Here is a 21720-nt window from a genome sequence, read left to right on the forward strand (position 1 = left end):
TATTTACAGCTGCAATTATGTGGGAGTTACGAAAATTGGCGCAACTTTTTGCGGCAGCCAACACACTCAATGCACACAAACAAACAGTCAAAGTGAAAAGTTTGTGTGCCACATTGACTTGCCGCAAGCTGAACACGTAACGCGCAATTACGGACGAATGCTGGGGCGGGAGGAGCGCGAGAGGGGCGGGGCACCGTGTTGTTACTGTTGTAAGGCAATGGCGTTAACACGAGGTGGGCAAAGTTTTTGCATTTCATCAGGACAAAGATGAAGGCAAGCCGAGAGGCAGAGATGATGCGAGAAAGAGAGAGAAGGAGAGATAGAGAGAGAGAGAGAGATAGATAGATAGATAGATAGAGTGTTTTAAAAACAGGTGGACAGACGATTTGATGACAATGATGTTAATGATAATATTAATAGTTATATTAATAGCAATAGAAATGATGAGCATAATTATATAAATTGATGTTAATGATAATGTTGATGATAATTATAGTGCTAAAGAAAGTTCGATAGAGTGAGGGGACTAAAAATTTAAACAGACGCGTAAGGAATGCAATGAAAAGTAAATAATAATTTGCCTAATAATAACTTCCAGTATTGCCAATGATAATACTAGAGTTAATGCTAGAGCTAATGCTAAGGGTTGTGTTTGTGTTAAAGCTAATGCTAATGGTAATGTCAATGTTAATGCCAATGCTATTATGATAATATTGGTATAATAATGTTCATGTAAATGCTAATACTAATACTATTACTAATGATAATGATCTTGATAATGATAATACAGACATTAATGCTATTGGTAATCAACTAGTGGTAATGCTAGGGCTAGAGTTAGTGCTAGTGCTAATGGTAATGTTAATGATAATGATGATACTAATGCCAATGCCGTGTTAATAATATTGATAATGCTATTGGAGGCACTAATGCTAATGGTAACACTAATGCTAGTGCTAGGGCTAGGGCTAGTGCTAATGCTGATACCAATAATATTCATGTAAATGCTAATGCTAATACTATTGCTAATGATGATGATCTTGATAATGATAATGCAGATATTATGCTATTGGTAATGCTATTGGCAATCAACTAGTGCTAATGCTAATGGTAATGGTAATGTTAATGCTAATGCTAATGCTAATGTTAATGCTAATGCTAATGCTAATGTTAATGCTATTGACATTGATAATGCAGACTCAAATGCTAATGATATTAATGTTAATGGTATTGCTAATGTAATGGAAATGATAATGCTAATGCTATTGCAAACACTAATGCTAATCACAATGATAATGCAGACTCAAATGCTAATGATATTAATGTTAATGGTATTGCTAATGTAATGGTAATGATAATGCTAATGCTATTGCAAACACTAATGCTAATCACAATGCTATTCCTAATGCTATTGCCAATGCCATTATAAAGTCAATGCAAATCCTAATCATTACATCAATGATAACATTAATATGTAATCAAACAATGCCAATCTTAATGATAATGTTAATGCTAATGCTAATACAAATTTTATGGCTAATGGTTATAGCAATGTCAAAACTTATATGTCATTAGACAATGTTAATGCTAATGCTGATACAAAGTTTAAAGCTAATGATAATGCTAATGCTCATGACAATGATAATCCAAAATTTTATTATATGTTTTGTATATTCCGTTGAGTATACTCACAAATACACAGACAATATATGTATATCTATTGTTTTAAATATTCTCTAAGCTCATCGATTATAATAAATTAAGAGAATACGTATTTAGATGCGCATGCACCTACCTAAAGCATAATTATATGGCCATACATGTATGCCCAACTGTCGCAGGCCTAAAGTGCTCGGAGCTTTTAGTGAGCATTACAATGAGTGCACTCAGAGACTCACGGATTCGCACACTCGCATAAGTATTCGTTATGTGATGCTGATGCCTTTGCATAACACTTAATGATTCTGGTAACTAACCAACAGCCACCTACAATTCTCAGTCCTCACTCCCCGTCCCTCGCTCGCATTAGAGCAGAGTATTCCATTTCATTGTGTCACCCAAATTCTGAGTGTTTACGCAATGCAACCACCGAGCCTAGCAGCATGAGCGTTCCCTTGCATCCGGATCTTAATTATATTGAACAGTATCGAATAATCTCATCCAACGATTCTTAGTACCAGCTAATAAAGCAGGAAATTACTCAGAAGTGGAAACTGACAAAAATAATACTCCTGTTCTTTTAATTAGCTTTACTGACTAAGAAATTGAGTTTCAGTAGTTTTTATATCAGTTCACAATTAGAAATGAGGCAGAAAGCTGTATTTTATTAAGGAGGTGTTTAATTAAAATAATATTTATTAAAGATATAAATACATATATGTTGTCTTCTTTATAAAACCTTATAATGGATTGGCCCATTTGTCGTCCACTTGGTTCTGCAGCAATTTAAAGAATTTTTGGATTCTATAGCTCTAAAGACCTTGAAAACAACATTTCAAATCGAAGCCCCTTAACTATATTATTATGGTATACTCTGTATATGAACAGAGATGGTTTCTCGTTCTAATCTCCGTCTAGTCAACATTTCCCTGTAGTAGAAGACACGAGTTCAATATCTCTTTATTGCTAAGAAATAGAAAGCCCCAAAGTCTATGGCAATTAAACATAACTCATATACCACTTAACTAATATGCCTCTTAAAAAAATATATATATTTACATATATAACAGTAGAATTCGTTGATAATGACTCAGTTTATAGCCTGCATATAAACTTATAGGTTCTTCCGGGTATAACGACAGTCCCTAGTGCGTCGTTATAATCGGATTTTGCTGTATTTATAAATGTCATCATTCAACTTCGAAGCGAAATGAATCAATTTATTCTCTGCTACAAAAGGAGCTATAGATTTCCTCATATTCAAGATTTTCTGCATAAATCCCAAGTTCCGAACACTGAACTAAGAAGGAAAACCACTTTAAATAGATGAAGTATGCATAAGGATGCATTGAGGTGTGACCGACTTGAACATATTCTCCATTCATTTCAATGTAAAGTCCCTCGAGACTATAAGTTTATAACAAAGTTTGGGTTTGAATGTTTTCAAAGGTATAAGAAAGGGTATCTACAGTCTAGTTTCTAGTCTATACATTTATATATATTGGAGATTAGAAATAAAATAAAATAATTGCTAATTTAAACCTGAAGTATTTCATCAAACAGATATGATTATCTAGATCAAATAATTGGCCTATTCTGGTTAAGGTATGTATATCCTATGCAATATTCTATATATAAAGTCTATTGAGTTTTTCTAAGTCTGTCATTATTAAGAAGAATATATTTATATACATATATATACACCTTGTGGGCTTCCTTCCACATTCCACTACCTACTATATATATATATTTTTTAAGGTTATGTTAGGTTAATTATCGTTTTCAATTTTCCCACGAATCGAACTAAGAACATATAAATTAGTTTTGCACCGTTAGGCGGTTAGGAATTTGGCTTACATTTGTATATTGAAAGTTTTCGCAAAGCTTTGTTTGGCTTGGCTAAAAGCTTGCACGCGCACAGTGACTGTCAAACTGCAGCTGGAAGCTTTCCAACAACGTTAACAGCCGCCGTGGTGGAATTCCATTTGGCCTTAACATTTGCGTCACTCTGCGATGGCTGATAACATTTCCAATGCTCACTGTGTAGGGTATGAGAAACTGTTTCTGAATTGTGTAGACCGTAAAGCCGTAGAGCTATGAATACTTGAATTACGTGAGATAAAGTGGTTTTATCTCATGATAATCGTAGAATAAGGCGAAATTAATTTTGGCTAAGTTTTTTATTATACTAATATATATATTTAATTTATTACATACTATTTAATATATATACTATATACAGGGTATTTTATTGTTCGCTTCAGACAGCCCTTTTATTTAATTTGTTTTTTTTTTTTCGGATCGCGGTTTTCAACTTTATACTTATTTCTTTATACATATATGTATATATATTTGTGTGTGTGTAGGTATGTTTAGAGTGATATGCATAAGGCGATAAGTCGCGGCCACCTCTTGACTTCAGTCGAAAGGCGGGCATCCGCCCAGATCTTGGGCATTGGCGTGTTCTTGGTCAGACTGACCCAAATACTGGGGCGTCCCGCTGATAGGACAGGTCGCAGAGGCAGCAGAGGCAGGCGAGGCAACAGCAACTGTAGCAGCAGCAGCAGCAGCAGAAGCAGCAGCAGCAGCTGTAGAAGCAGCAGCAGCATTCGCATTATCTTTTTCTTCCAAGTAATTAAAATGCTCATCTAAAATTATTTTTAGACGCGCGGCTATCAACAACGGAAGCCACAATTCAAATCTTTTGGCTCGGCTTCTACGGGAAAAAACGCAACGCGCCGATTGGTCGTTGCCAGCCGGGCGGCTGGGCGGTTGGGCGCCTGGACGGCCGCAAGGGGGGTGCACTGCGCTGGGCCGGGTTTGGCGCATGCGCTGAGCGCGCCTTCGGCTGACGAGGCGCCAATGGGAAGGCCGCCAGCCGTGGGTGGCATTCGGGTGGCCAACGGGAACAACAGGAGGTGGCAGCAATTGGCCGCCCAGTGGCAGCTCCTGCCAATTCGCTAGAACTCGCCTCGATCCTGGCAGGCATAGGATATGTATGGACATGTTAGGTCCCTGTGATGCTTCTAGCGAGCATAAGGTATATCAATATTTGCATATATGATTAGAAACGTATCATCAGCTAGTCTCACCTTAGAATGTCGTGGTTGCTCATAGGCCAAAGATCTGGTTCTAGGGTCAACTACTTTATCTGCTTGTGTAGCATTCAGGATAGCTCTATCCTATAAATGTGGGCCTTGTCCATTAAGTAGTACGGCGTATGGAAACGCTAAGGATTTTAACACGTCGCTCCACTAAATAAATAACGTCCTTGGCATGCAGTTTTTCTAGTAGAGCCATCTGACTTCCTCTACTTTTCCCTGGAAACCTGAACCACTACATCAGTAGCTCTCATTGTGTATTTTCCGACCTTTGGGGCCGCACAAGTTTTATTAGTCTTATTGAATATATTAAGTATATTGAATATAGTGTGTTAGGGTCTTGTCTTTGCTAATATAGAAAATTCTCTGTTTACTGGAGCTTCCGAAAATAACTTTTATTGCTTTTTAAAGTGAGGGATACGCCGTCTTGTGGCTTTTAATATCAGTATTTCCGCCGATAAATATTCCTTCCGAAAGCCTTTTTATCGGTAAATAAATAAGCTGCAATCTTAGTCTACTCTTTTAGAACGATGATCCTCTGTTAGCATTTTGTCTGTTGGAATAGTTGGTCCTCATTTTGAATTCTACAACCGAGATTTTAAAGACCTCTGCTGAAATTATTATTTTTGCGGGGTATTGATAACTTCATGAAATAAACTCATGATAAACTGCCTGTAAGATCATCCAGCGCTCTCCAGTTCTTGATGTCTGCTAAGATGCTCGGGGTTTATCTAGTATAATAGCGTTGCTTCCTTATATTACTAAAATTAGTCCTAGCGGAAATATCCAATCGTTTCCATCCTTTTGAATGCCCAGTCCTCCCAGTGTATTGACCTTGACGGCACACTAAGATACCCTCGATTTCTATTTGGAACGTATTTATGACGTGTGAGGTGACAGTTGGCGTTGTAGATTCGCAAGAAGAGCTTTCATCACTGCATTTGTGATTGCTTTCCAAGAAATAGTGATTTGGTTATCTCAGCATATGACTAACATTATCATTATATTATGTGCTAAAGTATTGTGATCATCCATCATTCATTCTGGTTCTATCGTATAGGTCAGGAGGTCATCGTCCTCGTCTGTTAATGATTTCATATATTCTGAGTATATATTGCCCAAATTAAGTATACCTGCAAATGCGCTTTCTGGGCCTACAAAAGCAATAAGCCCGAGTGCTACCATTTTATGTTCTCAGCATCTGTGCGAGCTCGGAAGAAATACCTTTTTCACCAGCCTCATTCTATTCGATAAATAATAGAAACACGTTTCAGTTTACTTTGTTTATATCTTCAGCTGCAGCCATCTATATCTCTGCCATATCTGGGCTGGGTCTGATCGGGTCTGGAAAGTGAAATGTTGTTCCGCAGTGCGATAATATGAACAGCGGCCCAAAAACAAGTAAAAAGTAACAAAAACTCTCACATTCTCCAACTTTTCTCCCACTTGAACTCGCTGTCAGACAGCATTGCCTCAAATACCCCGCATTTGTTCAGCGAAGATGGCATATTTGTGCCCAGTATATATCTAGCTGTAAATATTATTATGATTAGATATATTATTATATACATTTATTTTATCATAAGACTAAATGCATAAAAATGACTAAGTATGTTAATATTTCAATAGTATATTTTTAAAGGGTATTTAACAGTCGGTACGGTCAAACTGGATAGCTCGAAATGCAAACAACTTGAAAGCTGAACACAAAATGCGTTGAAAAGGAGACGCGAAACAAAAAGAACTGCACTAATAGCAAATGCAAGCAGCGCCACCTAGCGACCATAAGACAAATAACAAATCTACACTCAAGCACACATAACATGTACACAGATACATACATATCTTAATGCATGCATACATACACATGTACACTTGGGCATGTTCACATTGCGCTCTATCAGTGGGCGCTGCATTTGGGTTGCCTTTTCGGTTAGTGTTGGTCTCTTCACGCCAATTTATCAGTTGACCTACAGAGCTGCAGCAGCAGCGCAGCACTGACGTCGCGACGCGTCGCGTAGCGTTGCATTTGTTGTTGTCTTTGTGCCAGTTTAATGTGCGCTGGCCGCTCAAGTTGACAGCGATAAAGTTGCGCCCAGGCCCTCTAGGCAGCGTCTGCAGCGGCTTCGTCCCCGCCCCCCGCTTCCCGCCACGACCAGCCCGACCAGCCTCTCTCGCACACTTTTCGCTCATTTCGCCATAAGGCGAATTTAGTGCAAAGCATCAGCTTTGCATCCTGTTGCCGATAAATATGAAGAGAGCCAGTTGCACAAGCGCGCTGCGCGATAAACATTTCGCAGCGGCGGCGTCGGCAGAGCCACTCGACCAAAGCCACCCACGACCCGACGACACGCATCGCAAAGAAGTGGTACGAATCGCACTATATTCGCCAAACAAAAAACTGCAGCATCGCTCACAACATAGAGCCCATTATTCAACTGCCATTTAATCTGTGGCAGTTAATTTTCTTCAATAAAATCTTTAGCTATCAGCTTTGTCATTTACACTTAAATAAATATATAATTTTTGTTAAAATATATTAATTTCGCCGCTTGCGGAAGTTTCTTAAGCAAAAGAAGTTCTCATATAAATATTTAGCCGGCTTTTTACGCATATTGCGCCATGGTACATCGCGTATATGTATATTTGTGTCTGTGTAAGTGCGCGCTTATGCTAGCGCTTCGTTTGTCTTCGGGCTCGTGCGCTCGTGTCGGTCGTGTCGCACGTTTCTTCTACGGTGCAGCGGCGTCCGCGTCAAAGTTCTTCCACTTTAACATTCGGTTGCGCGCCGTTGTACGAGACGGTCGCACAATTTTCGGTGCGTTTGCCTTAGTTAGCGGACCTCAGCGACGGCGACATCGAGTGCGATTCGCCTGGCCGCCAGGCTGTCTCTTAATTGTTATTCTTGTTCCTCTGACACGTTCCGTGCTCGTTGTGCAAATGCAATTTTTTGACAATAAATCACATTTTTTTTAGAGTGCTCAAACCAAGTGTTAAGAAAAATATAAATTTTTTTCTAGTGCTACGAAGGATAACGTACAAAACACGCGCGCGCCCCCATTGCATGATCGCTAAACATTTTGTGACTTTTGGCCAACTTTTTACTCATATCTAAGCATTTTTTCTTTTTTTTTTCTTTACTGCAGTCAAAGTCACAAAATTCAAAAAACATAAACGTACAAAGTGCGAAACTATGAACTAACCGAACAAATTAAATAACACAAACAGTGGTTAAACAACAAAAAAATTATATTAATTATTAACGTCGCGCGCGAAATTCAAACGGCAAAAAAAAAAGAAAAAAAAAATACTTCGGGCAGATCAATGAAAAGTCCAAAAAATGTAGAAAACTTTCAGTATTCGAGCTCTGTTGGAATTTCGAATTTCGGGACAGCTTCTGCTAAGCGCTGCTTCATAATTTTATCCCATATTCCTCGTCTTCTTTAACTGTTTCTTTTTTGCTCTTCGTTTTCTGGCGAATTCGCGTTTTGATTTCAGTTTTTTTTTTGTTGTTGCACTTTTTGCTTTGACGAGTGCAGCTTTCGGTTTCATACATAAAACTCCCGTTTTTTGTCAGACTTTTTTTTTGCATTTTAATTTTTTGTTTTCCCGCTGATGCAGCAGATAAATTAATTCGCCTGTTCCTGAGCAAACAATTGCTGAAAATTCGTTTTTCTCTCTTGCAGTGCCATAAACATCGTAACCTTTTTCATTTATTTACGTCTAAACGCATCAGACGCAACACCTCGAATACGAACCCAGCAACTGCCCAATACAATAAAATAGTTAAAGCCAACAACAAAATAACCGAATAGCTGCCAAATATCCCGTACACGCACACACACGCGTGCGCGCACACAAACACACAAACGATATGGGATCAACGGGATCCCAAACGGCCGCGACGTTGCGGCAGCGACATCCGCTGTCGCTGCTCTGGCGCCTCTTCGCCGTTGTCCTCGTTTTGAACGCCTGCCATGTACCGCTGCTGAATGCCAAGGTGAGTACCAAAGAGAGAGAGAGAGAGAGAGAGAGAGAGAGAGAGAGAGAGAGAGAGAGAGAGAGAGAGAGAGAGTGTGTGAGAAGAGAGTGCGTGAGAGTGAATTCATCTGAGCTAAACGGTTAACCAATTTAATTGCTTAGCTCAATGCAATCCTTTGCATGAGCACAACGCACAGAGCTTAACAGAGTTCTGTTAAACATTTAACATAACATGATCACAGAATTTTAACAGTTGCAAGGCCACACGTACAGCGAATATTAAGAAAACTTTGCATTTTATATATGTTAACAGAATCAATTATCCTGTGAGTCATGTTATGTTAAGCTAAGAGCTGGAGTTACTACAGACTGTTATGGTATATTATCTATAATATATGAAAATTTGAAAATTGTGAATTCTAATAAAGGATGTGTAGTTCTTAAAAAAAAAAACAACTGAAGTCTGGAATATTCTGATATGTGGCTATAAGATTTGAATTGAAGATAGCTATAGTTTTTGTATTATTATAAATTTGATTTCTCTCGGGACTTGTAAATGTGCAATGACTATAGAAACACTTTGATTTCGTGAGACAATCTTATATTAATGGCATTCCTCTAGCCATGGTGACAACATCTGGCCAACTCATGAATATGATTTCTAGAGAATATATATATGTGTATGTGTATGGCTAGAAGCATCAAGAATCTTTCTCACATTTCTGTTCAGCATCCTCACAAACTCATATACATACGTATATGTATATAGAGAGCTCGCATGATCTAGTTTTCTTAATGTATATGACACAACACGAAACGAACAACAACAACGAACTTGAACTATTTTACAACGCAGATACATAAATATTAAACAAAAAGCGAAAAGAGCAACACAAATAAAAAATAAATAAAAATAATGTGTAAAGAGGGCCCCCAGTGGGGAAACAGTTTCAAACAAACAAATACATATGCATAGACACATACACACATTTAGATATACATATATAAATATATTTATTTTTGTAAACCTTTTGCTGTTTGACCTTTGCTCGCTTGTAACAAATTAATAAAAAACCAATGAAAATGAGATCCATTAAAAAGTCGAAAGAAGCAGCACGCACCGCTTATCAGCGAGCGAGCGAGAAAGAGAGAGAGAGGACGAGGGAGAGGGAGTACGGCCTAGTGGCTCATTATGGTTCCACAAGCTGCTTCTAAGAACCGAATTTCGGCTACCCTAGCGTACAAAGATCTTTTAACCTGACACCGGATCTCGATTGCGACAATTTTGGATTATGAATTTTTTCTTTTAAATTAATTAATTTCAAAAATGACAGAAAAAAAAGATGAAAGAAAAACATATTAACAACAATTATTTCGTCTGTCGGGCCAAGTGCTTGGGTCAAGTGTTATTCGGGGCTATCAAATCGAAAACAGAATAAAATTCAAATTTATTTCAAAAAATTTATTTTCGTTGCTAATTTCGATTTCACAAATGTGATAATTTAATCTGTTTTTTTTTTTTCCTTCTTTGAATAAAATATTTGTTTTGCCAATTATAAAAGGCGTTCGATTGTCATCTAATTTCTCTATCTATGGCTGTGTGTGTGCATGTGCGTGCGTGTGTATGTGTGTGTGAGTGGCCATCATAATGAGCTGATAGCTAATGGCTGATAGCCGTCTTATCAGCGTGTTAATGACATGTAGTCGAAGAAGTCAACGTTGTCGTCGTCTCGCAATGAAATAATTTCTTAAATTAACATTTCAAAAAAATAAGAAGAAGACGAAGAAATGTGAAAAAACAAACATTGTGGGGGGAGTGAAGCATAACGCCAATAGCTGTAACTGACGGCTTATCGGTTCTGCAAAAGGAAAAACAAATGTGGAAGAAGCAGCACAGAATAAGAGCAGGCCATCGAATGGGAACAGTAACAAAGAGTTATGAGAGACATGTATATATCTATAAATATACATATGTATATGCATGTCGTTACATCCGGCGTATGCGTAATATGTTTACAGAATACGCATACGCACAGGTTCAAGCTGAGTGCAGAGTTTAACAGCTGTAACTTAACAGCCACACTCTTGCATTACATGAACTGCTTAACAGTGTAAAGGATGAGCTAACAGATTAAGAGAAGCGCGCTTAACAGCCTGACAGTTCAGTTTTGACCCTTAACAGCCACGCTTTTACATTACATGAACAGCATAACAGTGTGAAGGATGAGATTAAGAGAAGCGCGCTTAACAGCCTGACAGTTCAGTTTTGACCCTTAACAGCCACGCTCTTACATTACATGAACCGCTTAACAGTGTGAAGGATGAGTTAACAGATTAAGAGAAGCGCGCTTAACAGCCTGACAATTCAGTTTTAGGGCCTATAATATATCCATATATGGATTATTGCATTTTCTTGGCAACAGGTGTCGTGCGTGAAATGATCAGCTTGAACGCTAGATGTCGCTTGAAGGCATCGTTATGCAGGCGACCAATCCAATTAACAATCGTTAGTTAAAACAAAGAAATGTTGCAGCTGGCGCCGGCAGCACTTAGCCGCTCACTGCTAATCACAGTCATGAGATACAAATGTATCTACAAGTCAGCGAGAGCATCTAGTTGGGCATCTGCTGTAGATACGCCGACTGGTGTATGCACATAGATATATATGATATATATGTATGTATATGTGTGTCGACTGACAGATGTGGCCTGCATGTCATCAGGTTTCGTGCCTGTCCGTCCGTCCATCTCGCTGTCTGCCTGTCAAAATATTTGCAACGACAGCAAACAGTTGCCACAAAACTTGCAGGCTAGAGCTGGCTTTCATTTTGTTTCGTTTCATTCGTTTTGGCTTTTTGTTTTATGTTTTTATACACAGAATTTGTGTGCTCATTGTATTTGGCTTTTGCGCTGAGCAAATCAATTCTTGAGATACATTTCATTTGGCTGCTTTCTTTCGCATGTTGTAGGCTCTCGCCGTAGCTGTAGCCGCCGTCTCAATCGTTTGTTTTCACAACATATGGACGCAAGATGTTGCCACACAGCGCAGCCCATGTGTTGCCACATATATCGGCATACATGTAGATATATGTATATCTGTTTGGCATGTGCGATCTCTTGCAATTTTCCATGGAATCCAGCTGCTCCTGGCAACTGTTGCTGTTCGTGTCTCGATCCCAGCGGCAACAGTTGCTACTGCTGTCATTTCCCCAAACGTACGACACTTGAGCTCAAGTTCAGCAGCAGCAGCAGCAGCAGCAGCAACAATTGGCGCATGCATTAAATTTTAGCAAATAACTAAACCTAATACACAGTGGGACACCCGCCGCGCCCCTTGCCCGTCCGCCTCAGATAGCCGTAGATAGCGCAAAGTGTGTTGGCTTTGGCAATTGACAGCGGCTGGCGCTTCCGCCTTGCGTGCATTACATATGAGAGCTGTGAGGGCGAGACAAGTGGAGCGGGAGGAGCCAAGTCAGGAGTGAGAAGTACGGAGAGGCAAGTGAGGAGAGAGAAACAATGAGCTAGGTGATGAGAGAAAAGTAAGGGACAGGAATAAAGGCAAATGATATATGTATGTATATAGAGAGAGAAGACATAAAGATTAGGCTAGGAGAGAGAGAGAGAGAGAGAAAGTTAGAGAGAGAGAGAGATAAAGAGAAAGAATTAAAATAAGGCAGATAGATGAAAACTGAGAGAAAGTGAAAGACAATAACAACACATGGAAAGAATGGCAAAAGACAGAAATAATCGAGGAGATTTCAGTGAAATCTTCACGGAAGAAACCAGAAGAAATGGTTTCCTAGCGAAAGTACGTAACCCTTGTTTCGTAAAAGTAGAAACAAAAAGTGAGAAACTGAGATATATAAAAGAGATCTTGAAGAGCCTAAGGGAACTTGAGGAGCAGGAGGAACCAAAAGCGTTGGAGAAGTTTGAAGATTATGCAAAAAGCGAGATGCAAAAAGCGAGAGAGATACAGATTGAGAAAGATATATAGAGAGAGAGACAGACATAGACTGAGAAAAATTGAGAGAGAGAGAGCGAGAGCAAGAAAGGGAGTGAGAGAGAGAGAGGGAAATGGAATTGCCAGGATCAATGTGAGACGTTGGGAAACATGTCGTGCAATTCTCGGAACAATAATAGAGAAGCTAGCAGCAAGAGGTGAGAAGCGTGAAGTGAAGCGAACGATCGAGCAGCGTCACATCAACAATTAGTCAGCCAGTTGCCCTTCGTACCAAAACGGGCCAAAAATGCAGCAGCTAGAAGTCGAATCGGAGTCCGGGAGTCGGAGGGAGGGGGCTAAGGCACGCCAGTCCAACAGCTGGCCAACGTCCAACAACTGACAACAACAACAACAGCAACAGCAACAGCAACACGATGGGGAGCACCAATGAATAGGCAACAGTTATATGCATTTTGTAATAGCCAAGTCTGAAGCAAACATCTATAAATAGATGGCCAACACACACGCTGCGACAGAAACAACAGATACAAAATTCAGCCACAAGAAACATGCAAACGCATCAAAAAAACTCAATGTGTGTGTGTGTGCAGTTAGCAATCAAATGAAATGTGAAATACGAACGGCAAATGCCCTAACATGCACCTGCTAACTCTTCCTGTTTGCACTCGTGGAGCGTTAGTGAAATGCTAACCAATAGTTAAATAAAATGATAAGAACAAGGCCAAGACTTTAGCTGGAGTGCGATCGATTGACTGAAGGCCAGAAAATATTTGACTAGATGTCGCTCTATCAATAAGTTGCATTTCTATAACCAACGACAGCTATTGGTACTTCTGTTTGACTGCCCCGCATATATTTAACAAGCTGTTAAATCTATTGCTACTCATTGCCTCATATTTGCAATAGCCAGGCAGCCAATTGCTGGCTGGCCATAAGCAGTTAACATGCACATTTGATAGCCATATGTATATTCAAATATCTCGAATATATTTCGCATTGCCATGTTAAGTGTTGAGCATTTCAGTCAATTGAAGTGCGGCTATAAAATGCATAGGACTTAACATGATGTTAAAGTGATGCAAAGACAATTTTAACTATTGCGGCTTAAGTGTCAGCCATAAAAATTGTGGCAATTGATAGACTTGTTAATATACAATGCAATATACTTGACAACAAGTTTGACAGCCAGAGTAAACGAGAATCGGGACAGCTACAAGACATTAACTAATTGCCAGCTGTGTAAACTCAAGAGATTTCATAAGCAATTCGTCAATTGAATACAATTGGGCTTAACATGAAGCACAATTTGTACATGAAGGCGTGCATGTGTCTGATTAATGCCTAACATGAACTTTAACAGGCAGATAAAGAACGTTTGCTTAAAATCAAATAAAAGCCAATAACAAAAAGTTGCTATCAAATGATTGGCAATCATGCGACCTAGATATTGCTGTGCATAAGCAAATGCTGGCGTCATTTCTGGCCAAAAGTCGGCTCGGTGCCAGGCCAGGACCTTACGTCAACGTGTGACGTAACGCGCGTTTTATCAGTTATGTAACGTTCGATTTGCTCGGCTGCTTATCGTGCTTATCGAATTGAACGAAGATATGCTCTGTTGCCTTGAACCAAAGCTGATTGCTACGAGACTGGCTGCTACAGCACGCGAACATATCGAATTGCATTTGCATCTAAACATAGACACAGCAACAACAACAGCAACAACAGCAACAGCTACAGCTGTGGATATATGTATGTAGATACAAAAGTATCTTTTGGCTGCTTTTCCATGGAAAGCACATTCATGCCGGGATCCCAGGGTATGATCCGATTCTATGTATTTGCTGAGCTCAATGTCGTATTGCCATAGACTAAACAACAACTGATATATGGGGTACGGGTATCGGGCGCCGGCGTTGATTGCACAGTGGTTACAAATAGCATAAACCAACGTATGAAAAAAAAGAGCAAAATAAATAAAATAAGAATTTCCCTTTTTTTTCTCGATGTTTAGCTTGTTGCTGTTGTTGTTGTTGTTATTATTATTTTTGTAACTCAATATTTGTCTGGCACGTCTGCAACAATGAGTGTGCCACTCTCACACACACACACACACACACACACACTTACAGGGTCTTTTCAACTTAGATGAATAATAATTGTTTGGCTTTTGCATTGCGTAAATCTTCAAAATAGAAAACAAAAATAAAGAAAAAACAAATAAATGAAAACAAATGAGGGTACCCACTCTTCCACAGCCTCTCACTCTTCCTCCTCCTCTTGCTGCCTATGAGAATGTCGCAATTTTTGCCTTTCAGTTATTACAAAATGCAGAATTGGATGAGTCTCATATGCGTTGAGTGGGTGCCCGTCCATCTATCCACCTAGCTGGCTATCTATCTGTCTGCCTCTCAGTCTAGCAATGTAATTAACTAAAGTTCTGAAATGACTAAATGCAAATGCCCGACTAGTGAATACCCTGTTTCAGGGAGAATTTCAATTGAAAGAAAAAACGAACTAGTCTTAGGTTCAGGGAGAAAGATTAGAAAATTGTTGTTACTCTAAACACTTTTCGAGTCGTAATATAGAGAAAAAACAGGGAGAGAGAGATAGAGAGTGAGAGAAAAAGTGAAAATTCAAATTGAAATTGAATATAAAAGAGATAGAAATAGAGAAACAAAGATAGAAAGAGAAACTTGGACTGAAACTGAAAGGGAGAATCAATTTTTCTCTTCTATCTATCCATCTACCTATCTCTTGATAGGGCTAGATATAGAGAAAGAGAAGATGAAGAAAGCAGAGATATAAAAGAAGAAATTAAAAAACTTTTTGAAATAGAGAGAGAGAGAGAGAAGAGATGAATTTACAATTTCTAGATGAATCAGAATATATAGATGTAAACACAAATGATTTACCCATGGCGGTCATATATGATGTGTACAGGGTATTTTAAGATGCAACAACAAATTGCCATTTCGTAGAACTATTTGCCATAAACATTTACACAAAATGCAATTAGCTATAAAAAGCGCTTTAAATGCACTCAATATCAACAGGTTTGCACATTTGGCCCAGCCCTAGGCAAATAAGTTGCATTCTGATTATGATCATGAACGTCATTATCATTATCATTATCGTTAGCAGGATGATGATGATAATCCAAGCAGTTTGTATGCATTGACTTGAACTGATTTAACTTTATAGATAGTTTTCCCTATCGCATGTTAAGCAGAACTGGTTCCAGAACTTTTGCCGGTCCCAATCGCAATTTTCGATTGCTTTCTAGAACTATTTATAGAACTATTCGTGTTTTGGCTGAGCGTTTGCTACATTTATCTATAGAAACTTATCTGGATTTTGTGTTCGGCGCATTCTTTCGTAACTTGTTCATAGGCCAGGCCGAGATCATAACAATAAGTCAGAATGGCTCTCGCAGACCCAATGGCTAGGCCATGTTACTCTCTAGGCGAGTGTTTTCTCAAATGATGTTACTCAGTTTCTATCGAAATCGCATATCAAACTCAATTTATTTGATCATCTTGATATATCGCTTGATTTATGAGGCTCACTTGGCATTGTCATTAATAACAGGGGCGGCCTCCTAAACAATAATGCGGCCTATGAGGTAACTGTGCTTTAAATGTTATGCTGAGAGTGTTAAGAGGCAACTGTTAATGCTTTAATGTCATGTTATGCCAACAGTTGATGACTCTGTGAGCTAATTTTCCAGAATGTAGACAGCCAAAAAGTTTCTCAATTGATGTAAATGGAGTGAAGAAGAAGTTTTTATGTGCTTGTTTTCCTTCAAGTGAAACAATTAATATCCAATTAAGGAATTGAGTTAAACCGAAAACATAAATCACAATCGATGCAGCTGCCATTTATTGTATGTTGTTGTTGTTGTTTTTGTTTTTTTTCGTATATTGTATTTTGAGTTGCGATATGATCAAAAAATTTGTTTTGGGCTGGGACTGGGATCGAGGAATTGGGTGTGGCCTTGCCACCAGCTGCGTCTGGGGGTGACATCAACAGCTGCAGCTCTTCGCCATACAGTAAAAATGTATATCCATATATATTTATATATGCGCCAATTTATAATCGCTTTATAAATCTCTCAATATCGCTTTTCGTGGAAAATTAAAACAAATGCCAGACTTCAGTCAAAATGTTGCGCCTATCGGGGCGATCTCGCTCTATGTCTGGAGTTTGGGGCAGGCAGGGGTCGAGGCCGAGGCAGAGTCTGGAGCTGGGGCATGACGGCTGTCTCAACGGATTCTATCAAAACTGAAGCGTTCCAAATTTAAATGGAAATTGTTCGCTCAATTTGAATTAATTGAAGTCAAACGAGCGCGCGCGCGCGCCTTTTAATTGCCAAACAGTTTACATCAATTTTATTCTGCTTCTTTTTTTTTCTTTAACAATAACAAAAACATTTTTGAAAAAATATTGAAAACTTAAGCAATTTGCTGTTATTTGGGCTTTGGCAGTCAATTAATTTGGTAAACAAAGCATAAAAGCGAAACGAAACAGCTAAAACGAAAGAAAAAAAAAAAAAAACAAATCCCAAAACGAGACAACAACAAATGCATAATTATGCTAATTAATTAATTTGCTGTTGCATAAATTTATTTATATATATTTAAATACATATAAAAGCAGAAAACAACGCAATGGGCTGTTAAAAGCAAGCCAATTAGCCAAATACTCTACACAATAACGATGCGATCAAACACGATTAATATGATATGGTATAATCTATATGAAGACTCATAAGATCTATCAAATCTCTATGATTTATATGATCTATATGATCAATAGGATCTATATGATCTATATGATTTATATGATCTATATGATCTATATGATCTATATGATCCATATGATCTATATGATCTATATGATCTATATGATCTATATGATCTATATGATTTATATGATCTATCTATCATCTATATAATCTATATGATATATATGATCAATATGATATATTATCCATATGGTCAATATGATCCATATAATCTATACGATCTATAGGATCTATATGATCTATAAGATCTCTATGTTCTATATGATCTATGTGATCTATATCATATGCGAGCTATATGATCTCTATATTATATATGATCCATAAGATCTTATGATCTACATATATGAATTATATGAGCTCTATGTTCTATCTGATCTCTGAGAGTTCGTATGGTCTTTATGATAATTATGAGATCTATCATCTGATCTATCATATGATCGTTTTGAGCTATATGATGTAGATCTAAAGGATTTACATATTCTATGTGATCTATATCAGATCTTACTGTATCGATCTTTTAAACAATTTTTTCAGATTAGATTTGTAAGATCATGTCTATGACTACATATGTCATACATCCAATAATAAATTCTCACTTACATATATATCCATTCATAGCTCTATATGTGAGAGATCGCACTCAAACAATGATTGAGCGTTACAAATTATATCTCATTGCCAATAGACCTCATAGCATGGTAGTAGAAAATATTTTTCGATTTTCTTTAATAGTTTTTCATGTCAATTTATGTTTAAATAAATATTTGCTATGTTCCCAAAAAAACAAAAAGCACGAAAAAAAAAAGTTTGTTGCTTAGTCAGCTGTCGTTGTCGCAGTTGTTGTTGTTGTTGTTGTAATATTAATGGCAGTTGTTGTTGTTCTATTAGTTGTGTTGTTTTTGTCGTATCAATTAAGTGAAAAATGTAAAGCACTTCACACACATATTTGTGGCAAAGGAAAGCGCATAGCTGAGCATTGCCAACCAATTGCAGATAAGATATAACTAACTAATAGAGCACGCACACACACACACACGCACAGTCACACCTCTATACGCACAACTATCGGTGGCATAGTTTCCTTATTGCTGCTGTTGTTGTCTCATGTGCTTATGTTAAATTGTTGTTGTTGTTGTTGTTGTTGTAGCTATTTTTTTTTTTTATTTTCTTTTTGTTTTGTTGCCAAGCTAATGATAAGCGTCCAAACATGACGTGTTGCAGCGGCATTGATAGCCTCAGCTTCAGTGCTTCTCCAACTGTACACTGGGAGAAATGCCGTGCAGACAATAGTCGGAAATTCGTAGGCTTACGAATATTAAATAAAAACGGAAAATAAGAATAACTTGAATTAATTCAATTTCAGTTAATTTGATTCGCATTTATGGCATTTTTTTTTTAATATACCTATTCTTGATAATTTTATAGCTTTTAAAAGGTTTAGCTAATGTTTCCTACCGAGTTTTAGCCTTCTTTGAACATGTTTAGCTCTTCGAATGTGTAAGCGTAATACCCTTAATTTGCTTTAGCCATTTTAAAGCTAAAGTTTTCATGGGAATTTCATGGAATACGTAATACTCTTGTTGCCAACATATATGTAACAGGCAGCAAGAGGCGTGGCCTTCGCCTTGACACCTGATCCAGAACTGATATATACATACATAGGTATCTATATACAAACACTTCCGTTTATTCAAAAGATTCACTCGTATAACCATTGAGCTTCAGATTTGATTTGTGAAATTATCCAAATCCAAATTTTTGAAATGATTGATATATGAATTCAATCCAAAACAGCTTCCAATTGCGGGCAAATTCAAACTCCTCTTTTGTTGTATGTAGTAGGGGTATAATTTAGTCGGACCGCTCTTACTGGTTTTTCTTGGTTCGTGTGTCATTTCAGTTAACATTTCAGCTGATGAATCTTAATTTAATGCATATTTGCTGACATTTGCATGCATTAAGTCGGCCCCCTATTAACCGCACGCCTTTGATTTCGATTTTGATTTGTAATTTTAAGACTTTTGGCATTCAAATGTATTATATATACACATATGTATATTCTATTAAAAAATAGAAGCAAAATATACGAAAGGAACTTGGCTTTCGAAAATGAATTTCCTTAAATGATATAGCAATGAGATCCATTCAAACCTACTATAATTATAGAAGTCGAAGCACTCGATTATCGATACTAATCTTAATTACATATCGAAACAATCGGCAAAAAAATATACTTGATTATATGGTTCTATAGTAGGAATCGATCGGAGTACGTATAATTTGTCTCTTCATTAAGCTATCTCTATGAAACTCAAGTGCCTTAAAATGCTCTTCAAATATCTGCCAAGTCATTTTGAATCGAACTGGTATATTATATGGTGCTCTTCTGAAAGATATCTGCATTAAATCTGATATCTTGAAGGATTTGAAAGATAACCTAGAGCTTATGGGCATCGCTATCAATTTGGAAATGAGATTTATGCTAAGCCGGGGGTATTTAAAATTCGGCCCCGCTCCATACCCATTTTCTTTGATATATATACATATGTATAGACACATGCCTACCTATGTGTATGTATGTATGTATATCGTTTTATATATTTTTTTGGGTTTCTTTGGGTTCGGGCAACCGGTTTGGCTTATTAAGCGCTTAACGAGTCGCCCCACAATTTATGATTACGCGCGGCTCTTCGGAACTAGTAGTGGTAGTTTACCTTATCACTTGGCCATTCGGGAGGAATATTTCGCTGGCCTGTCGCTGGCTCAGGTGGTGCTGCTCATATACGAGTATTTGGTAGCTTGTGGTCAATTTAGAAATTGACTCGTGCGCGCTGACTAAGCTCGCAGCAATGCGCGCTGTCTGTATTTCGATCCAATATATGCGATATAGGTATATGTGTATTGGAATATAATTTAATTCATGGCTGTATTCACGATCGACTCAGCTTCGGCTTGACTCGACATGAAAAGGTGTCAAATGCAATTCGCTTTGCAGTCAGCACTTCGAATTCGAGACACAGCAAGTTCATTAGCTTCTCTCCGTTTGCAGATTTGCAGTGAGCGAGTGGCGTGACTCGACGATAGATCAAATAGAGCTGATTCTAGAAAAAAAAAAAACAAAAAAACAGTAATACAAAAACACTAAACATCGGGCAAGCAAATATCCATACACCAGCTGACATCATGCCACGATAAACAGATACAAAACGTGCTATACATCTAAAACTTGGCAATACGAGCTGTTTAGCTCTGGTTGCTCTCTCAGATTTCATGGATATGAATATGAGTACCAGAATAATCAGATATCCTCCTACTCTATCATGGATTTGAATGCACATAAAATTTATTTCAATATACAAATAATATATTCTTTTTATTTTAAAGAAATTTGAGTAAAGACTCAATTGGTTTCAATATATCATATGATATTGTATACAGTACATAAATCATTCCTAAATAATTCTTTCTTTAATGGAGAAAGTTGCATAAGAGTTGACTGAATTTTCCAAATATGAATACTTCATTATACAATATATATGAATATTCTCTCTTATATATAGAAGTGATCTAATAAACGATTGGTCTATAGTTTTATGTATTAATGTTATTGTAGTATATGACCCTTCACTTATATGCTAATCAAGATATCTTTGACTGTACTTTATTCTTGAGATCTTTCAAGTAAATCATATATGTTTGTGTATCATATTTAGAAAATAAGTGATGTAATATGTCTATCCTGGAAGCTTGCCTAAAAGTGTTCAGAAAGTCGAAATTTATATGACATTGATCTTTTATATGAGTGGGCTGTAGTGATCGATGCTGCATCGCTCCCAAGAGCATTTGATCCCTGATCAGAAGAGGATTTCATCTCTTTTCTCCCTATACTTGATATTATAAGTAAACAGACCTTAGCAAAATGACACAAATATGATTTTTAGTCTTGAACGATTATTTTAAAATAGCATCAGCTATATTTAAATGATATATATGTATTTATATCATCTATATACATGTCTAAATGTAATTTAAAATATTTTTCTTCAGCAAAAGAGAATCATTTATCAGATCAATCTTAAATATAAGATAGATATGATATATAAAATTGATAGAAAAACCGCATAGATCTATAAGTTGGGAAATGAGACATATATATATTTCGCATCAAATCAATCCAATATTAATGTATATTATAATATTAGAGATATGTATTT

At 37.4% G+C, this 21720-nt stretch overlaps 1 protein-coding gene across 3 annotated transcripts in view; it reads left to right on the forward strand.

Moving 5' to 3' along the window:
• Positions 1-7431: 7431 nt before the first annotated feature.
• Positions 7432-21720, forward strand: part of trol (terribly reduced optic lobes) — a 119846-nt gene continuing 105557 nt past the window's right edge. For all 3 annotated transcript variants that reach the window (XM_089263921.1, XM_089263922.1, XM_089263923.1), the window contains exons 1-2: positions 7432-7578; positions 8447-8760. In XM_089263921.1, the coding sequence (XP_089120047.1) occupies positions 8635-8760 (126 nt within the window). In that variant the 5' untranslated portion in view covers positions 7432-7578; positions 8447-8634. The remainder of the gene's footprint in view (positions 7579-8446; positions 8761-21720) is intronic.

This window comes from Drosophila navojoa, chromosome X (assembly GCF_054131105.1).
Source record: "Drosophila navojoa isolate 15081-1374.11 chromosome X, UAZ_NAV_1.0, whole genome shotgun sequence".
NCBI classification, from domain to species: domain Eukaryota; kingdom Metazoa; phylum Arthropoda; class Insecta; order Diptera; family Drosophilidae; genus Drosophila; species Drosophila navojoa.